At 40.5% G+C, this 21,149-nt stretch overlaps 1 protein-coding gene and 1 long non-coding RNA gene across 4 annotated transcripts in view; one reads left to right on the plus strand and one right to left on the minus strand.

Moving 5' to 3' along the window:
* Positions 1-907: 907 nt before the first annotated feature.
* LOC136571494 (uncharacterized) lies at positions 908-13,019 on the minus strand. 3 transcript variants are annotated; one of them, XR_010785707.1, is made up of 4 exons: positions 12,939-13,019; positions 3,909-4,918; positions 2,323-2,469; positions 908-1,365 (listed from the first exon to the last, which is right to left on the minus strand). It is a non-coding gene; the product is annotated as an uncharacterized lncRNA (long non-coding RNA). The 3 variants fall into 3 exon arrangements; XR_010785708.1 differs by lacking the exon at positions 12,939-13,019 and having other exon boundaries at positions 3,909-4,045; positions 4,730-5,972; XR_010785706.1 differs by lacking the exon at positions 12,939-13,019 and having other exon boundaries at positions 3,909-5,969.
* The window catches only part of GBE1 (1,4-alpha-glucan branching enzyme 1), a 138,194-nt gene continuing 129,882 nt past the window's right edge, over positions 12,838-21,149 (plus strand). The window contains exon 1 of the mRNA XM_066571923.1: positions 12,838-12,970. Coding sequence (XP_066428020.1) covers positions 12,879-12,970 — 92 coding nt within the window. The 5' untranslated portion in view covers positions 12,838-12,878. The remainder of the gene's footprint in view (positions 12,971-21,149) is intronic.

Raw genomic sequence — 21,149 nt, forward strand, 5'->3', positions numbered from 1 at the left:
CACCGGACCTAGTTTTAACCAACAAGAAACTCAGTTTTCATTGATACAGCAGCAAGGTATGTCATTCTGCCAGCCAAGACACATTCACTGAGTGTTATGGTAATTAATATGGACATGAGACATTCCATCCACCTTTAATGAGCTATTCTTAACACCAGAAGTTCTTCCCAACCCGTGACAGAAGGAGATTTAACCTTACCCTGTCAAACTTAAGAGACAGATCAGAAGTGCTACAAGAGGGGGAATTCCAAGTCATCTCAATTATGTGGCACCACATGAAATAATTATATTTGGTTGCCCTTCAGAACGATATGTTCTTGAGGGGTAACTTTTCTGTACTGCTCCTTCAAACATGGCTACACTCTGAGTGTGCTGCTTTTGATTTTTAAATAGCTCACACAGCTATAACCCCTGTGTGTTATCTCTAATGATGAATGACACTATTATATTTACAAGCAGATAACACGTTCTTGAAAGATTTTTTTTCCCTTAACTATCCTGGTTTACAATGTAAGACAAAAGAAATTAAAGGCTTTGTTGAATCTTCTCTAACATAATAGAAAGTTATCAGAGATTTTTTACTTTTTACTAACAGAGATAATACACAATGCAAAAGACTTTTTTAAGAGAATGAAAAGAATGAAACTAATCAAACCTTCTTCAGTTAATATGCAAAGCACTATGTAAAATATATTAACCTTAAAGGCATAGTGTACCTGATTTAAACTCAGAGAAAAACTTGTTTTCATGTTTCTGAATATTGAATAGGTTATAAAATTAATTTAATTTAGTATAGCAATACAACAGAACCCACACAGTTCCTCAGTATTGAAAAAGATCTTGATGTTTATGAAAAACTGAACCCTGATATAAAAATTAAATCATGTGAACAAGCAGGACAGACACAAAAGCTGAAACACTTCAGTTTATTCTAAAAATGAAAAGAACAGGGCAAGACATTTGACTGTTTTAACTTAAATTTGCAAAACATTTCTAGATTTAAGAAAAACAGGGAAAAGAGGTGATAGGTTGCCTTTTTAAAACTAATAGGAATATCTATACTTTGTGGAATAGAAAGGAAATGAAGAAAATGGGAAACATTTATTTTTCTGGTTTTGTTTTTACAGTTATAAATAATCAAGCCTTCCTTTTGCAGAAAAGGAATGGCTCCTTGTGCAGCTCCTTGCAAAACCAGGTTAGTATTTTGATGACATTTGCATCTCATATTTCATAGCGCTGTGCCTTCATCAACAGGCAATGACATCATGGAGAAACCATCATGCCTATTTCACCCATTGATATGATGTTTAATTTTCTTCCATGTTAATTTGAAGTTTCTTAGAGATGTCAATGCCACATGACTTACTGTAAAACAAAGGGAAAAAAACCAGTGTTAAATCAAAAACGAACTAGACAAGGGAGAGGGAGGAGCACATAAATCAAGAAAATAAACCTAAAGCAAAAAGTATTTCTTTGGGATATTACAAATTTAATAAAGGCAGTATTTACAAAAACAGAACCAGCAGGAAAATTCCTAAAACACAAAAAGAATTATACTGAAGAAGTCAGCTGAAAAGCTTTATTTTGAGCAATATAATACAACTCATATACAGAGCTCTTCACAAGTCTTCGTGTAAATCTTATTCAGAGCTGCAAGTAACCCAGCAACTTGGACATAAACATGAAAAAAATCCTAGTACTAATCACTTGTAGTAGTGCTAGAGTGTTGCAACATATCAGAGCATACAATTCTGACAAGGGCAGAGAAAAGATGGACACAAGTCCTTAATTTTAAAAATGCAAAGAATGTGCATGATATTTTATACTGCTAAGAAAATAAGACATAAACAGTTGATCTTGATTTTTCCTCACTTTTAGGGTGTCTAATACATGTCCTCATTCATCAGCCCTTTTAAATGTTAGGTATATCACATGACTTAAGTCAGATTGATATTCACAGTGAGCATCTTTCAATGTTCTGACTGGAATAACAGTTTGATTGTACAGGAGGTTATGTTCCTTGAGACTCAAGGGTTCCTGAATGACAGCAAAGTAGTCACAGTTCACAGAAATTACATGTACGTACTAAAAGCAGTCCAGTGAAGATGTGAGTCTATTTTGAAATGACAATTAATTAAAAGAAAAGGAAATGGAACACAGAAGTAAGAACATAAGTAAGTATTTGGCACTTTGCAACACAAATGTCACAAAGAAAATTTTGGTGGACAGAGCTAAATTGTGTGCTTTTCAGTAGGACACACTAGTAATTTAAAGTAAGAGAAGCTAAAACATCTTATGCCAAATGACACAGTTAATACTTGCCCTTAAGTCCTGCAGGGGAAGGTTTTGTGTTCCGAGGACGATGTTCCAGATTTAGAGAATGACTCAGCTCCCTTTGAAAGTGTTCCTTGTGCACGTGTTGAATCAGATGGCAACACAGGAGTTGCTGAGGACACAGCTGCAGGAGTGCTTAGGTCAAGAAGCAACAGATAATTCATTAATTTTAAGAGTAATTCAGTATTTTAACTGTGTGCAGCTGAAACAGCAGAAGGAAGAAACAGAACAAATAATTCTAACAGTGTGGACAATTATCTTATGAATGAAGAAACCTCTTTATTTGCACAAGTTAATTCCTTAACCATAGACAGTAAAAAAACCAGATAATGACAACCAGAAACATGTCAGGAGAGGACTCTGTTGTTTATGACACTAAGCTTTAATGAGGGTAAAGCATGAAAGACTTTTGAAAATATTCCTATTTTATAGTGTACTATTCCTAATAGAGACTATAATTATGGCTACTACTTCACTACTATCAACCTGACTGACCAAAGGCAGTGAACTGTATCACTGATTAAAAAAATATTGAATTTATGAAGGTCATTATTAAAGCAAAAATATAGATCTATAACAAAAGCTAAATAGAATAATTATATAGTATATATAAAATATAAATATATAAAATATAAATACAATATTATATAGTACATAATATATAACAATACATTATTCTGTATCTATAATAAGATACATGACAACCTATAACAATATAAATCTGTAATGATAATTTTGCCTGGAACAAGGTGGTATGAGTTTCTGTGATAGCACAAAGCAAATGGCAGATGGGTTCCAGAGACTCATATTAACTACAGGTCTGTGTGTTCTCATTTATCCCAACACAGTTATTCACATTTCAAATTCTTTGAGAAAAAAGAACTGGAATAAATGAAGACATAAAAATATTTGTAATTTTTTACCAGGACATAGTATTTTAATACTTACTTATTTCTACAGCATATTTATCAACAGTTGGCTAATGTAGGACTAGTGCACAATGAGCTGATTTGCTCATGGCTCCAAAAGACACAGATATAAGGTTTTTCATAGGATCTGTTTGGATTTTATCATAAATTTGGTAAATACTACAAAAGCAGAATAAATTGGAAGAGACTTTGGGGTTAAGTTTTTTTATATTCTATATTAACAAATTACTGAATTGCTGACAGGCTGTAAAACAGGCCTTTGAACAGTACAAACATTCATGATGTCTTCTATCTATAGATGCTTTTCCTGAGAAGCTCAATGAGAAATTTGAACTTAACAATGCAGTGACCTCCATTTTTAGACAGCTCTGCTGACTGTGCACTTCAGCAAAACCACTGTGATTTTGGAAAATCAACATGTCTCTAACCTGTCTCCTGGAATCTCCACTAAGGAATTTCAGTTTCATATTGCTGGAACTACTGATTTTAGTAAAGTAAATGGTTGAGTGATAGAGGAATAAAATTGCAGAGGATGGCAGAAATCTGAGATCCCAGGAGTAAAGATATTGCACAATATTCAAACTAGCTGGGAATGGGTAAGAGGGAAGCAGATGTTGTAAGGTTTAAAAATAAAAGCAAACTTACCCAAAGCTGAGGAATTAGAATCCCACAAAGTAAACATTACTGTTCTTGTGTCATCAGCTAGGGGCTGATGACTTACAAAGCAAGTCCCATCTCTTGTCTGCATCAGGAAGACTGCCAAGCTCAGGACTTAGAAGCAACTGGAAAGGTGACCAGAGTATCAAAAAAGTGAGGCTTTTATGCATTAATCAGATAAATTATACTGTTAGAATATTTATTGGGCTAACAGTAAATTCTTATCAGTGTGAATATGGTGTAGCAAAGAAGATTTTCAGTGTAACAAACTGAATCCTTCTAGTTGGGTTGCTGAACAACCAAGCCTCCGAAAAAACTTTTGTAGGAGGAAGCCTACAGTCATCACAGAAGACTGGGAACAAATGCAGCAGGTGTCCAGTCCTGTTTTCTGGCAATTATCTCATTTACTATTAAAAAAATAAATTTGGGCAACCCAGGTGCTTCAGGATCACTAACAACCCAAGGAAGGCAGAGAAACAGTAGTTACATCAATTTATCATCTGGCTGTGACTCACTCCAGCCAAGCCTTGCCCTGGCAAGTAGTGGGTTTTGTGAGGGACAGGGAAACTTTGTTGAAAATCTGAGAGAAAGAGGAGAAAACAGATGGCAGTCAGAGCAAGCTGATGATAGGTGGATACTGAATGGAAGCACCAAATCTGCTTATACTTGCTTTAAAAGCCTCTGATCATAGCCCTGTGTGATTAGAGATCTCTGTCTCTTTACAGACTCTTTTTATCATGGCTTTACTTGTAAAGGAAGAAATCAGGCAGATTGATAGGGAAATCAAGGAAGGGGAAAACCAAATCAACCTCTTACTACACATGCCCACTCTGCTCCTAGAAACACCTGTCTTCCTCTCCTTTTGTAGAAGAAATAGCTGGGCTGGGGGAGTGGCATATTCAGCAGGGACTAAGCCTTGGAGATGCAGATTGTTGCAATCCAGATGTTCCTGCAGTAGCAACTGCCAGCTGTGAGCAGATGTGCAACACCCTAGGAACCTGCAAAAGACACAGAATTTGAAAGATCGTATCATCTAGGGATGGATCACAAGACAAAAGAAAGCAGAGACATATTAGGATCAGAAAAAGATGTCAGTCTCTCTTTGAAGTTTATGTGGTAGAGACAGGCAATCCTTGAATTATGACCAGGGTGTATTTTAAGTCCTGTAGTGGATGTCCTGGACACAGAAACATATTTAGTTTTAGGGCCTGTACACACTAGAACAGTACAGAAAGAGATGGCAAGCCATATGAGGGAAGAAGTGATGTAGGGGACACTAAATAATAGCAAGCAAGAGAAAAAAACAAAAAGTCCATCAGAGTGCATGACTCAGATGCTATATAAGCTGCTCTTTTTTTGCCAGCATTCACTCTCATAAATTCTTCTCTGGTAAAAGTGGCAAAAGGGGGATGACAAAGTGAAAAGAGGCAGAAAAGCAGTCCATGCACATATGCAATAGTAGGAAATACTGTAGTAAGGAAACAGTGAGACCTAGAACAAACACATGGAAACAACACAAGAAAACTGGCAAAGTGATCCTGGAACGAGCTGATCACTAACTGAAGACTGGCATAAAGAAAAAGGCAACTAATTGCTTATGCCTCACCTTTACAGGCACCAGGTGAACCTTTCCTCTTGAGTATGGCCTGCCCTCCTAGTGGAACTATGGGACAAGCAGAAAAGGAAGAGCCTGAATGCTGCCTGAGAAGGTAATATAATGCAGAAAGAAACAAAGAAGTGCATATTCAAGCAGGAGAAATGAGAACTGTTGTGAGCAGTGACGCTCTGTGATGACGGATGCCCTGTTGCTGCTGGGGCTGATGGTACAATCTGCACCCAGCGGCTGCTTAAGCTAAAATGAGATTGGCCAATGTTAACCATCTTTTGAGTAGAATTAGGTAATGGAAAACAACATTCAGAGAGAATTTTGAGAGACAAACAGAAGGCTCAGAGACATCAGAAAGAAAAGGTGTTTGCAACTGAGGACAACTGACTGAGAGCCATCAGCACTTCAACCATTCTAATGGAACTGGGATTGCATTAACTTGGAAAACCAAAATTTACCCATATAATACATGACTGTAATTAATATATTACCAGTGAAGATTGCTATTTGGATAAAAATATAAATATTTAGCTGCTTGTTGCAAAAAACCTGTTATCTAAAAAAGTTATCTAATAATATGAAATAAATTTTCACACTAAGTAGTAAGGAAGTAGTTGTTTTATTAGTACATACTTCAACATAAAATACTCAGGAAACAGAAATGCAGCTAATAATCCTGAAAGAGGTGCTGGGTTTCTGGGTAACTAAGATAACTATTAATTATATTTGCCCCTTTCATTTCTCACACATAACACAGTTTAAGCAAACCCTTCCAAATGTACTCATTCTGGAAGCTGTGTATCACTTAAGTTTTCTTTACTGTATAATTTTGTTAAGCTGCATACATATAGGAAAAGTGAAAGTCATACCACTTTTCTTTTAACTGAAATGCCATGGCTGATTTTACAAATGAGCATGATATAAACCTTTCTAATAAGATAAAAAGGATCCAACCTAAAGGATTTATCTCTAAGCAAGAACAAAAACTATGTGAAGACAGATTGGTTCTTCCTAATCCATGAATATTGATGTTCTCAAAAAAAATTATATATATTTGTCTTGGATGAAGATTTCTATATTTATAGAAATGTAGAGTTTTGAAATGTAGAGTCTTTGTTTTAAGAAGAAAAGGTGAATCACCAAGGCATACAAAATTTCCTATAGAAAATTGTATTGCATACAGTACAATCAACTATGGCAACAGGTTACACACCTTTAAGTGTAGCTCTGAATCACTGGGACTGTGAAGGCTGAACCTTCAGTACTGGAGATATTCTAAGACAAAGAATACATAGTTATACTCTCAGATTCTTTTGTGTGCTAAAGAATTTTCTGCATAACAAGTATGCATTGGATATATATATATATATATATATAGAGAGAGAGAGAGAGAGAGAGAGAGAGATGCATTATTAATGAGGCTGTTGGGGTTTGGTTTTTTCCAAATTTCTCCAATATTTTGAAAAATGATAGTTTTAAAATATTAATTGGACTGACAACAAGTTCTTAGTTCCATATTTGGTGTTTTCTTCTAACTACAGAAAAATTTTCAATGTAGCATTAAGGATCTGGTCCCTGCCCTATCTTTCTGTTCACTCAACACACTGTGGGTCATATCTGAGAATTAATTGGGTCAAATGCCACCAACTGCCATTAAAAAGTAGACCAGAACTAATACTGACAAGATCTAAAAGGCTGTCTGTGGAAAGCATTTTGGACTTCCAACCAAAAATTCTGCATTTCACACACACTTTGCACCAGATCCATCTGCTTTTCCTGCGGTAAACTCAGGAGAGACTTGAGTTCATGAATACAACTGAGGTACTATTCTGCTTTTTGAAATCTAAAATACTTCCATACATACTAATGAATTTATATTGACAGAGCTGTCAGAGCATTAGCAGGATGCATCTCCTTTCTTCTCACCTCACTTGACCTCCCGAAGGATTAGATGTGTTACCCTCTGAACGATTATCTGGCAACCTCACTTTCTTTTCTGAGTAAAAGAGTAAAAGGCCAGGCAGCCTCAATGCCTGTAGTGTTTCAGGACTATGCAGCCAAGAAACACCCAAGGTAAGATCATTCCTCAAGGGTTTTAGGAAAGACCTGACAATGAACAGCAAGAAAGCAAAATTGCTGCCGATGCTGTGGGGTTTCATTCTCAGTTCTGAGTGTATTGGATAAAAGGAATACAATATTTGGCAAGTGTTAATAAGTTGCTTCTTTAATAGTAATATATTGTTACAGGAGCTGCTGCAATAATAGCAAGAATGTTCCTCAGGGGCAACTATCCCAGGGAGCTCAAGCTACTTATTTTCTAAGTGTTAGAGATAAACACACATCAGTAAAACAGAGGTGACAGCTCAAAAGTATTGTGATATGGCATTAAAGAAGTGAGTCCAGAATATTTTTTGTTCTTCCTCCAATGCATAAACACATATGCAAACAACAGGAAATTGCAGTAAGTTGTAGAAAGTTGTTACTACTGGCAGTAATTTCTTTTGAGAAATATAGAAGGCATACAACAGACAGAGTATCTGCAACACCCAAAAAAATTATAAAATTCCTGAAGGTTTTATTTGTGTTTTGCATCTGTGAATTGTTTTACAAATTCTTAGTTGATTTTTTTAGTAAGACTGATAGACATTTTCACAACAAATATTGTTCTTCATCTGGATGTTTTAAAATTGGTATCACACTTTGAAGTGCCTTGATTAATGTAAACAACTTTGTAAGATATTTACATTTTTTATAATTTATTATACAAAATAAGGACACCAAAGTATAATCACACTGCAATATTGTGAAAACAACAAGCAGTCATTATTTAGGACTTTCAGGTTGTTGGAACGTGTTTTTATTTTGCTCTGAATGGCAAGTGAAAACGGCATTTCCATCAACTCTGCTTACTGGAAACTTACAACCCTGAAACTGGCTTTTTAGTGTTTCAGATTCTGTATTTGTTTTGATCTTTGAAGATGTGTTGTTATGTAAAGCTCCTGAAACCATGACACGGCAAAGATGATACCTTAAAAGACAGTATCAATACCCTACATTTCTAATAAACCCCAAACTTAAAATTCTGAAACCTCTAAACTAATAGACATACCAACAGATACTTGTTGCAATTTGCTTGTTTGCTGCAATTTTCAAGGATGGGTGCTTTGTTCTTCACATGTAATCAAACAGTTGAATCCTTTATGTAGTACAGTTTTAATTATGGAACAGTGATGTGATGTTTGGCAGCAGCTGTGCAACACTGACCATTTCCTTTCTCCTATGTGTCTCACCTTGGTGAATCCAAAGATAGGGATAAGTCTCATGGGATCATGGAGTATCTTATGTTGGAAGGGACCTTTAAAGGTCACCAACGACAGCCACCCTGCAGTGAGCTACAGCTCCATGCCCAATCTTTGACCTCTCTGGGAACCCCATCGAGATAATGGATAATTATTTTTTAAGGGGGGCATTTGCTTTGGATCTGGATGACAACTGTGCAGTTTATTTCTTATGGATCCTTGAACAAATAACATGGGGAGGCTTGGGTGGCTGTTGTGGCAAAATAAGCTAATTTTCCTTTACACTTTGAACTCTACTTTGCGTTAGGAACTGAATGTGAAGAAACTGGTCCAAAAGTGGGAGGTTGCAATGGGTTGGTACCCGTAACATGCTCAGATGTCTGAAATGTCCTTAAAGGATAGGGGAGTCTTCAAGAATCCATTCTTCTGGAATACTGAAGCACAAATCTTTTTGAACAGCTGTCTCTGTCCACAGGAACACCTTTTCTTGATAGTTGGCATTATGAGATCCAACATAGGCACAAGTCACTGCAAGGCTGGCAGCTCTTGCTCATGGACTATCTTTCATCTCTAAGTCAAGGGTAGGTGCAATGCCAATAAAAAATACATCTCCCAACAGGCAAGCAAACACAGTGGACCAACCATACCTAGATGTAAAAAGACTTTCAGGAAAAGGAGCTGGGAGGAGTTCTGCCCAGACTAAAGGGATAACAAGTCTTGATATAGCCTTTAAGTATTGAACTGAACGATACAAAGGACAAGCCTTGTGACTTGTCACTTTGAGAGATCAGAAACTCTTCAATGTTCTCAACACAGAGTTAAAAAATATCCTGCTGCCTTTGGTACCTGCCATCTCACACAGGTTAAACTGTGGGATTGGGTCAATCTCTACATTAGCTGCAGAGCAGAAGCCTGTACCCCAAAGACAACTTAGACAAGCATCTTACAGAGCCAGGCCAGGACCAGGGCCCAGGACTGCTCTAAGCCACTTGGTTTAGCAGAACCTGGAGCTCAGGAATTTGCTCTCTAAGAGCCAGTCAGAGGTCAGAGACCTCACAGATCCATTTTGGCTGAAATATCAAAAGAAACTATTGATGAGGGAGAATCTGAACCAGTGTCCAATTGAAGGAAGATCTTTTTCCTGACTTACTTCCTATGGTTTATCATCTCTGTCATATTTTGCAAGTGCAATATATTACTGAATCAAAATGGAGGTGCTGCATGACAGGGGTAGACATTTTTCTCTTCAAAATTTAGGTTTATCTTTGAACTTTGTATATTAAAAAGACATCTAAATTGATTTTATAAATTTAACTATACAGTTACTTCTCAAGAACCACTCTGCAAAATTTTAAAGGATACATAACTTAAGCATGAACATCCTTTGAAAGACTACTTTGGAGTAATTGATAGACTCCAGCCTCACTGGTAACGGTGCCAGACACATGCCTTAGACACCATTATTATATGATCCACTGCTGTCCCCATAAAAGAGCAGTTATTCCCAACAGTCCTCCTCTTTCTGTTTCTACTGGCAGCAGCAGCTGGCAGCTTTGTATCCATCCCTGACAAATGCACAAAGACACATTCAGCTGTTGGGACAATATTCATTGTCTGAACTGTCGGTTTTGCCTCCAGGTAGAGGATTAAATGGCACTGTCCCGAGAGCCAGCCTCGGCTCATGGTGGGACCACTAGGATCATGGTGTAATCAGTGATCAAAATAACATATGCCTTAGGATCTTGCAGTTACTTGTGACAAAGCAGGCAGATAAAATCGTGCCCAAGTTGTAAAATGAAACATGAGTAGATACAAATGGTATGCTTATTTGTATTCTGGTTCACAGAGTGTTAAATAGATCACTGGGGCTTTTTCTGTTATAAGGACAGGGGCTAGCTGCAGAATTTAACTTCCTGAAGTTCAAGGTTGCTTGTATATGACACTGGATGCTGTGTCATTTCTACTTAAAATCAACATTACAAAGGGGTCCCTTGTCTCTAGGGAGGTGCAAGTCACAGCTACTTTCCGACACAAATTGCTAATGCTCATTTATAGATGTCTCTCTTGTGTGTATGCTGAAAAGCTAATAACAATGCTTGGCCTTGGGAACTTGCTTGGCCTTCCTGACAATGAATAAAACCAAAGAACCTGTGCTAAGACTGAAGCTGTTTCCAGTGCTCGTGCATTCAGAGGCTGCAGGAATTGCTCTCCCACCTCCACTTCAACCAGCAGGTGCCCTCTCCAGTACCTGGAACACCTGGAAACCCCAAAGCAGCAGCACATGTAACATGCAGCTATTGTAAAAAACCCAATTTCATGGCTCTTGATAATAAGCTGGAACTTCTCTTCTTCTAAATATCCAAGATATTTAAGTGTGAGAGTGAGGAGAATTTGCAGGAGAGTGCGATGCACACAGTATGAGGAAAGAAGCAAAAATAAGATGGTAAAGAGTTGTTAAACATTGTTTTAGCACAGGCACTGAAATCACTTGCACATAGAAAGTTTTGAGAAGCCTGGGTAATTTTAGAAACAGTTTTTCAGTCTTCAGTGATTGAAGAAATTGTGGCCACTGTGAAAAAAAAAATAAATTTTGATCTATCAGGGCAGGATATGACAAGTAGTTCTGCTACAGAATAGATGCAATAATCAAACCAAAACTCTTTGGACCTCCTGTTAGGGCAACTGATCTAGCTAAATAGTATGACTGTTGCTCCACAGTCTTAGGACAGAATATTTGTTGCACTCCATCAGGAGAAAAAGAACAAAGGTAGTTGGACTTTTGCCTGTGTAGTTAGAAACTGCTACAGGGAAGGAAATACAGTGTTGTTAAGTGTGCATGCACTGTTGATGAAACAAATCATTATGGAAACTTTCACTGTAGCTAGTTTTCGGAGAAGTAATAAATGAACTGTTAGTGTTCATCAGACACGGTGCTGTTAGTCATCTGGCAGACAAGAGAAACAGCACTTCAATTCAGAGGAAGCCAAGATAGGGGGGTGAGTGTCAAACTGAAGACAACAATTTTGGAGATAGTTGTGGGAACGAGTTAAGATGTCTAGAAGCTGAAAAGCATTCAAAAGAGGCCTCTAAATAAACTTTCTCACTAGCTATCAAAACAAAGCAAAATTGCTGGACCTTAAATAAAAGTGCTCAATGCTGGCCTAGAGGCACGGTCAGGCTGGTGATTAGTTGCCCTGGATATTTGGTGACCTATCCAAAAACAAGACATGTGGCTGTTAGGTCAAAAACTTCCACAGCAATCTACCTGTGCTATTCAGCATTTCGAGCTGCACCAGGATCAGCTGGACTAACCTTAGCACGTTTGGAATTTATGTGTCTGACAAAGCAGCATTTTGCTGTGCAGACACGGAGTTTATGAGAACTCAGGGATGTCCCCAGAGTCTTGTTCTGCTGAGCTGTCTGTGAGCACGTCAGCACCCTATCAAACAGTCGAGAAATTTATTCCAGCACTCATGATGATGCCAAATCTGCTTTGGGGGGGTGTTGCTGTTGGCTGGGGTACGCAGTGGGCTTTATGTGCGTGGGAATACAGAGTTCACCCGGGCATCTGACACGCTGAAAAAGACATCAAAGAGCCCCTAAGAAAACAAATTGGGGCACTGCCGAGCCACAGCAGGCAGACATCCCCCTCCTGCCGGGCGGCTCGGCTCCCGCAAACGCCTTTTTTTTTTTTTTTTTTTTTTTTTTTTTGGTCGCAAGTTTTTTTATTTCCTCTGCTGTCACCCCATCCCGTTCGGACACCGGCGCTTTTCCGCGGCCCCTTCCCGTGCCGCGGGCAGCGAGCCGGGGCTGTGGGACCGAGCAGGAGAGGAGGCCGGGCCGGGCCGGGCCGGGCCGGGCCGGGCCGGGGAGCCGCGGTTTCCCTCCCGCAGCCGCGGAGCCCCGGCCCCGCCGCACCGCGGGCGGGGAGGGCCGGCGGAGGCGGCCCCGGGCGGTGGGCGGGGAGAGGCAGGGGCTCCCGGCCGCCCGCCCGGCCCCCTCACCGGCTGTATTTAGCGGCGCCGCGGATCACGCCGAGCCCGCGGCGGCGACATGGCCGCCGCCAGCACGGAGCCGCCGAGGCTGAAGCAGCTGCTGGAGCGGGACCCTTACCTGGAGCCCTTCCGGACCGACTTCCAGCGCAGGTACGGGAGCGCGGAGCGGCCGCCTCCGGGGGCGCCGGGCCGGGCGGTGTCCCCTCCCCCGCGCCGCTCTCCCCTCCCCTCGGCCGGGGCGGCTCCGCTTCCCTTCCGGCGGAGGCGCCGCCGCTGCGGGCGGAGCCGTGGCCGGGGCTCGGCGAGGCCTCCCGGGGCTGGGGCGCTGCAGGGAGGCCTCGCCCGCGGACATCCCCGCCGGCCTGGCGGGGCCGGGCCGTCCGTCCGCACCCGGCACTCCCCGGGCGCCGGCGCTGCGCCCGCGGGCCCTCCCGAGAGCGGCGGGGATGGGGGGGAGGCGGTGCCCGGGCCAGCCGGGCCCGTGGGGCGCAACCGGGGACAGCTTGTGAGAATCACGGAAGGGATCTTGAATTTCATCTGGTTGCAATTGTCCTGACGTGGGCAGGGACACCCATCACTTGTTCAGGTTGCTTAGAGCTGAATCCAGCTTGGGTTTGAATTCTTCTAGGGATGGGACAACCACAACTTCACTGGTTAACCTGTTCCAGTGCCCCACCACCCTTACAATAAAGGTGTTTTTCCTAATAGCTAATCTGAACCTATTCCTAGCATGAACCTGTCTCCCCTTGATCTGTCACTGCATGTAAATAGCTCAGCCCCATCTTTCCTGTAAGCTCCCTTCAGGTACTGTAAGGGTGCCATTAGGTCACCCCTAAGCCTTTTCTTTCACTGGCTGCACAATCCCAGTTCTCTCAGCCTTTTCTCATGGGAGAAATGCTTTATCAGCTTGGTGGCCTCCTCTGGACTCATTCCAAAAGGTCAGTGTCCCTCCTCTGTTGGGGATCCCAGAGCTGGATGCAGTCAGGATGTGAGGGTGATGCACTGAGCTGCTATCATTAACAAAAGAGTTTAGCTGCAATAATCTGTAAATAAACTACTCCTGAATCTCGTCTTTCCAGAGAATTTTCCTGCAGGCGCGTGTTTTGAGGTGTCCCTGAACCGCCAGCTCAGCTGTTCGGCAGACCTGCAATGCATGAAGTAGCAGAGTGTGCATTAGGTTGGTGCCAGGTTGCTGGTCTGAGCATCCCTTTTTTTGTGCCTCTCGCTGGGAACTGTGACACCAACCCTCTGTCCAGGGCCTGGGTGAGAGTTTGCTAGTAGCAGGCTGGCTAGGAGGAGGCCTGCATCCTGCAGAGCCAGGCTGCTGGCCTGGAAAAGCTGCTGAAACCTCACCCGCCGATTGAACACAGTCATTGGAAGCTTTTATGTTGCACGTTTATGTTGTGTTTCACTAGTGGTCCTCTGGCAATCAAAATAATTGTTAATGCTGTGTGTCCCAGAAGTCTGGAAAAGTCTCTGTGTGTGAGGGATATATTTTTTTATTTTTCAGTCTTTGGCTTTTTTTTTTTTTTTCCTTCTCTGTTCCTATAGTCTACATGGTTAACATTACCAGGTGTCCTGTTGCGTTCTGGTATTGAATAGTCGTAAGTCTGGATCTTGTAAAATAGGATTAAGGATTGAGTAAACTATTAGTCTGATTTGCAGAGCATTTTCTCAAACTAATCTCTTAATGACAGAACAACTGAGAGTTTCGTACAGTGGTTCCTGACAAGCTCCTGGCCATAAATGTAGTGCTTTAAAACATCTAATTTTTACAGTAGGGAGCCAGGGTGTAGGAATTAATAAATGGGCAGATCTTGCTCTTAATAAAAGTATTCATTGAAACATTTGGGCTCCCCGAATGTGCCTGCCATCAAAACAGTCATATTGTGGATAGTGCTGTTTGTATTTCTGAGGATAGTATGACTGTACTGAGTACATTGAGTTTGCAAAACTTTTCTGTCCTTCTCAGGTTTTGTGCATCTGGAGCAGAGAGCTTCAAATGGTCCTGTTCCTGTCTTGTCACTTTCTGGCTCCTGAACCTCCTTTCTCGGTCCCTTTCTCGGTCCCTTTCTCGTCCCTTTCTTTCTATAGAATTACTGTGGAAGCATGTATCCTGTTAATTAATTTAAAACAATAAAGGAAAACTTTTGTGGCAATCTGTGATAAACTGGATGATTTATTCTAAGCCCAAAGAAGCAGCAGATCCTGTGGAAGGTGGAGAGTGCCAGGGAGGGAAAGTTGTAAGCACAGGGAAATGCCAGTTAGTGTGTGCATGCAGTACTCATTGTGGTTTCTATGAATTGTGATTCAGTCTGTATTTAATGGCTTTGGGTGTGTTTTGTCAAGAGTACCTAGGAGAAAGGAGTTTTGCAGCCTAATTGCTGTTTGTGTGAAGAATCTTTAGGGCCTCCAGTATATGGGATTTGCTTACTTCATGTCCAGTTCCTTTGCTGCAACTTTGTGCACTGTGTCAGAAATCCTTAGCAGTGTGGAACTATGTGATCTTTGTTCCAGGCTAAGGATTCTGATGCATTTAACTGGTGGCTGTATGACCCATGACTGGTCTCATGGGACTGGGACTCATTGAATAACCCAGTGGATCTGGTTTCCACACCTTAGTGGTGCAGGAAAAGGCTGTGATGAAGCTGCCAGGAATATGTGCTGTTAAGCAAACCTGTGTGTTAAGAGTTGATTGTTTGTCAGCTGCTTGCAATAGGCTCATCATAGGTTGGACAGAAGGACTAAATTAGCAATTAATTTAGTTTTGCAGAGTAGGAAAACTGGGTAGAAATGATGCCACTCAACTGCTGAGCCAGTGACAATCTGTTTATTATTCCTTCTCTTACTGTTGACTGACTTTCTCTAACTTTGCTCTGGATCCCCCTGCCCAGTGACATTTTTATTTTTACACTTGAATATTTTAGGCAGAAAAAGTACACGCAGTCTATCAGTTCAGATGGTTGAGTTTTTCCTGATGAAGGGAATGGGAGGCAGACTTGATGCCTGGCACCCTGCAGCCCTAGAAGTATTTTACTTACTTGGATTAGGAAGCTTTGGGAAAAAATAGAAGTGAAAAAGACTTTATCAAATACAATATACGTGGATACATTTCCTGTAGTAGTCTGAATCTCTTCTTAGAGTTTGCAATGATATTGACCTTACTTTAATATTAAACCAAAGCATAATGGATTCATGGAAATTTTATAGCTTATAGTTATCATACTGTGTATTGTCTAAAGAAATAGAAATTGGGGCTTTTGACAGAGGATTAAGGATGCTTGAGAAACAAAGCTTTTAAACATTTGTTGGTGGACATCCTTATGCAGTAAGATGTGAAACAGTCCTCCCTTTATCTTGCTCAGTACAAGTTCTTTTGTAGAAGTGATGAGAAATAAAAGACATGGGGTTTAATCTTGGCAGTGACATCAGCAAGTGGCTGAGTTGCCCTTTGGGCTTCAGTCTGTCGGGCTCCCTTATCTGTGGCAGGGTATTAGCATGGCCAGGTGATCCTTAGTAGAGACCTTTGTAGCTGTGGCTGCACAGGTGTCTTGGTTATTCTCACACTCAAGGGACCAGCTATTTCTGCTGTTGGATTGGCTGCTCAGGACCTTGTTGAGTTGGGTCTCTGAGCATGTGTTTCCTCAGCCTCTTTGGGCAACCTCTCCCTGTGTTTGGCTACTCAAACTGTGGAAATTTCTTTTTTAATACTGTAACTTGATGCAGCCTTGTTGCTTCTGGTCTGCTTTCCCTGTTTCCCTTGGAGTGCAGCCTAGCTCATTATTTTCTTTAGGTACTCTCAGCTATCTGGATGTGTAGATAGCTAAAAACTGAGTGGATATGAGCAGCCCATGCCTCCTCAAGTTAGCTTTTGCACATCTGTTCTGAGGAAACCCATCTCTCAGGCCCTGCCTGTGTGCCATAGGTAGGCAGGCCAGAAAACAAAAAGCTGTCTTCTGGAGAGGCTGTAGTGTGTTCCTGCTCATTTATGCCTTGAGCAATGCAGACCTCTCTTGCTGGGGGTCACACCTGCCTCTCCTGCCCTGTACTGTGCTCCTTCACCCACAGGATGGTGACCAGGTATGCACAGCAGTGTAGCTAATACTGAGATCTTTGTGCATTCTTTTTTGTTGCTTTTGGAGGGAGTGGTTTGCTGAAGGACACACAGGCTTTAGTCACATCAGACTGGATTCTGCAGTGTAATATGATTATCCTGATTCACCTTGAGAATTGCTAGATCCATGATGAAATGAATTGTGATATTGCCTCAAGTTCTGAAAATGTTCCTCTTGCTATCAAGGAATAGTTTGTGTCCTTTACCTCCTGCAAAATGTAACTTTGTGTTTGAGAAAACTGACTGTTTTCCCTCTCTTTCTTTCAGCCTCAAGAAATGCTGAATGAGTGCTTTGATAGGAACAAAGGGTTTCTCTAGAGAAGTAATGCCTAAAATGTGATGGTGGGACCTAGTAATGCCCTGAGCATGGAGGATGGACTGACATAGTTAAATGAGTGACCAGGAGGAAGAAAGACACATTCCCTTTTCAATACTTTGTCATTCCTGAGCATGTTGCAAATGGTGTTCATGGGGAAAATAGGAATCTGTAGTTTTGTTTTTTTTTCCTTTTGATGAATGCGTGAATCTGATCCTGAGTCAAGGAACGAGTATCTTCTTTGGGATGAAGGGAAATCAGTGTCTGTACAGTGAACTGCTCAGCCTTCACCAAAATATACATTATTCTGATCTCTAAATAAGAATTTGCTTAAAAAAAGCAAACAAAAAACAAATCCCGAAGTGATAGTGTTTGTGTAGGGTATTGCTGTACTACATTGTTTGACCATCTGTGATTTGTTTGCCCACAAGTATTTTGTTAAGTCTCAAGTGTTATTTAGACTAAAGACTTGGTATAATTTAGTATGTATTTTTAGTCTTTTACCTCTTAGGGCATAATTGGTTCAATTAAAACCATTAATGCCTGTGGTGTAATTGCATTTTATGGAATTACAAACTGGTGTTAGAAACTGCTGCCTGTTAGAATTTTCTGCTATAGCAATGTCTATGGCTTATTATATTTTACCAGACCGTGCAGCTGCCTCTGTAACCTACTGATTATGTAGCCATTGGTGAAGGCTTTTTTTGAATACTTCAATTTATAGAATAAATAAGAAAACTGATACCCATGCATAGCTTCTGTCTTTGTCTTCAAAAAACATTAGTTTGTTGAGCTAGATAAAATGCTGCTGAAAGTGCTTGGCCATATGAATGGGTTGAGAGAGAGGAGTTCCATTCCTTATGTACTGGTTGAGCTGGGAGAATGTACTCAGTGGCTTTTGTAAGAGTATCAGTTACCAAGATGTCCTGTCACTTGGCTCACAGCTTTCTGCTCTGCAGTGTTCTGAGATGCCTCCATTCTTACAAATGGGAAATACTCACCTTTCTTCCGTTTTTATCTCCCATTTTCTATCTGGTTAATGTCAGTTTAATGCTGCTTTCTGGTATTGTCTTTTTTAATCTTTTTTTGAAGAGGACCAGAGGTGGGTACCTGACTGAGGTATTGAAAATGAAGAGATGTCAAGTGCATGTGATAGGGCTGAGTAGGAAGGCAGCTGTTGGGCTCTAACAAGTTTGGGAATGGCAGTTGAAGGGTGACTAAGCTAGAATCCTATTTTTAGATGAAGATGGAATGGGGAGAAGACTGGAGTATGATCTGTCACAGAATTAACACAACTATTACGTATCATCAGGAAAACTGGATTTTCCTTTTCCATTTTGTCTCATACGGACTGTTGTATTGGGTGGGCAGAACTAAATATTCATGGGGAAAAATATGTCATATATGGCTGCATTTTTGGTGGTTTTAGTGACATCCCATAAATTGAGTAGACTTCTGTTGATTCTAGAACCTTGCCAATTTAATGGAATATATCCTTCTGCATTATTGTAGTCTCTGGCTCATGTGCATTTGGATTGCTAGCTGTGACAGGCATAGTTCACTATCTCACTGACCTTAATTTTTAAGTGTGTGAGGTTGTACTTACATGGGCCTATGTACATCTAGCATATGTGTGTCTGGTGTAGCCCTCATCAAAAGATTCAAGTTGGAATTGTGTTAATAGTTGCCAGATTTATAAAAAGGCAGGGAAATAGGTAGGTAGTGCTTTTTGTTAGCAGACCAGTTGCCTCTGTACTAAAATTAAAACTTGGTGTTCTCTGAAAAAATGAATTGTGGCCCCCTCAGCTTTGTTATGCAGTGTTAGCTTATCTGAGCATGTTGGATTGACTCTGAGAATTTGCCTGGAATTCTAGAATAATTTATTACGTGACCAGGAATCTGATTACTGTTTCACTGTAATAGTGAGGAAAAGCTTTGTCTTGTTGAGTACTTTACATTCAGGTATTTATGCGTGTTTCTTCACTACTTCAAAGATGTAAAGAAGGCATTCTTATGGAGGACTGTCTTAAACTGACATCCTGTCTCATGAAGATACTTTTCTTCCCTTGTTCAATTTTAATATTTATGTGTAGACACTTCTTATTCAAGCTCCCTGTTACCTTTTATTTGCTCCCAGTATCTAATCCTAACTGTTCCCTTATTTTCTGCCTTTCACAAAAGGTAGCTCCTTTTGGCTTGTTCAATGTCAGAGATCTAAAACCTCTCACTCAGGCTTCCGTTTGCTTTGTACTTTCTGAAACTTTGTTTTATACAGTTATTCATCAGGTTAAAAAGAAAATAATGTCTTCAGGCAAAGTGTCTAGTGCAACAAGATCAGCTCTTTGTATTTAAAATGTTAAAAACATAAGTTTTCTTCTGGAAGGAGAATATTCAGCAAAAAAAAAAGTTTCTGCGTAGAATATGGCTGCCTCTTCCCCAAGTATCTGACAGTTTGATGTTCTTACAGCATCTCACATTAAGGAATTGAAGGCCAGTTGTTAGAAATGAGTCCTGTTGATTCTACAAAGAATATATCTCCAAGATGCTGCTCTTGGAAGCATCTAATTAGTGAATATTGTCTGGGCATTATTTAAAATTCAGTATAGGCTCTTGGTAAAATAGATGTCTGAAGACCTGCTGAAGGACCCAGCACAATTAGTTCTATTATGTGAACGTGTTAAAAAAATTCTTCCATGAATCTGGGAAATTCTAAGGCTAAACTTATATTCTCTTGGTATATTGAACAAAAAAACCCTCTTACTGACAGTTTTAGTCATTCAGCTGTGATTCCATTGACTGGTATTAGCTGGAGGTAGAGGTAGCTCTAATGCTTTCTGTTAGACACTCTCCTTTTATCTTTGAAGCTGTTATTCAGGCATAGGATACTTTGCTTCCTTTGTATTCTTGCTGTCCTGGTGTGTTGCTTTGACTCTGTCAGTGCTTACCATGTCTGCCCTTGTGCTTAGTGATGGAGAGGGAAAATATTTCCAAAGTGGATCATGAGGTTCTGGTGAGGGTGGGCCTACATTCTCCAGAGAAGGAATGCCCCTGCTAAAAGGTTATGCCAAGTTCAGAAAGATATAACCTAGATGTACAAAAGGAGAGATGCTCAGTCACACGAAATTAACTGAGATGTGCTCGTTTCCATAGTTCATGGAATAGAATATGTGAGTTTCAGCCCTTGTTGCCTGAACTGGTGTTGTGTTCATTGAGTGAATTTGTGTTTCACAGTCTCTAAAAGGAGGTTGGGATCTGGATTCTCCCACTTTCAAGTGGTTCAGGTATGACATGCCAAAGGAAGGATGCTGTCTTTTATGGTAGGAATAGAAATGTGGAGGAATTCTGCTGAAGTATTACATTAGGAGAGTAAGGACTTCAAGCTTATCAGTATTTCTTCTTTAATTTCTTCCTCAAAACCAAACCCTAACTTTTCAGTCAAGAAAAGCTTCTGGAAGTGTGGGTAAGTGGGCATATGTAAACAAGCTGCATGGATCTTAAAGGGTGCTTGCTAATCTGTGTGATTGTAAGGTAATTACTTTGTTTCTGGCCATTGGTTAGTGTGCTCTTCATTTGCTCTCATCCTTCTCTTCAAGAGGGAGGTGCTAGAGAAGGTTCTTTAGGAGACATTGCCTTGGAACAAGTGAAAAATAAACTTAGTGCTGATCACAGAGGTAGGTAATAAGTAGGTAGTTCATGACAGTTAGTTTGGGGACTTTTTTTTTTTTTTTTGAGAAAACAGTATTTTAGATGGTGGCTAAACTGTGCCAACTGTGTGTGGGTCAGGCTTCTGGCTTGAGGGCACTCTCTTTTTCCTAATGTGTCCCAGAGAGGCAGGCTACATTAATGTACCTCCAGGCATTCCCCATAGTCACATGTGAATGCATTGTCATCATCAGATA

This window comes from Molothrus aeneus, chromosome 2 (assembly GCF_037042795.1).
Source record: "Molothrus aeneus isolate 106 chromosome 2, BPBGC_Maene_1.0, whole genome shotgun sequence".
NCBI classification, from domain to species: Eukaryota; Metazoa; Chordata; class Aves; order Passeriformes; family Icteridae; genus Molothrus; species Molothrus aeneus.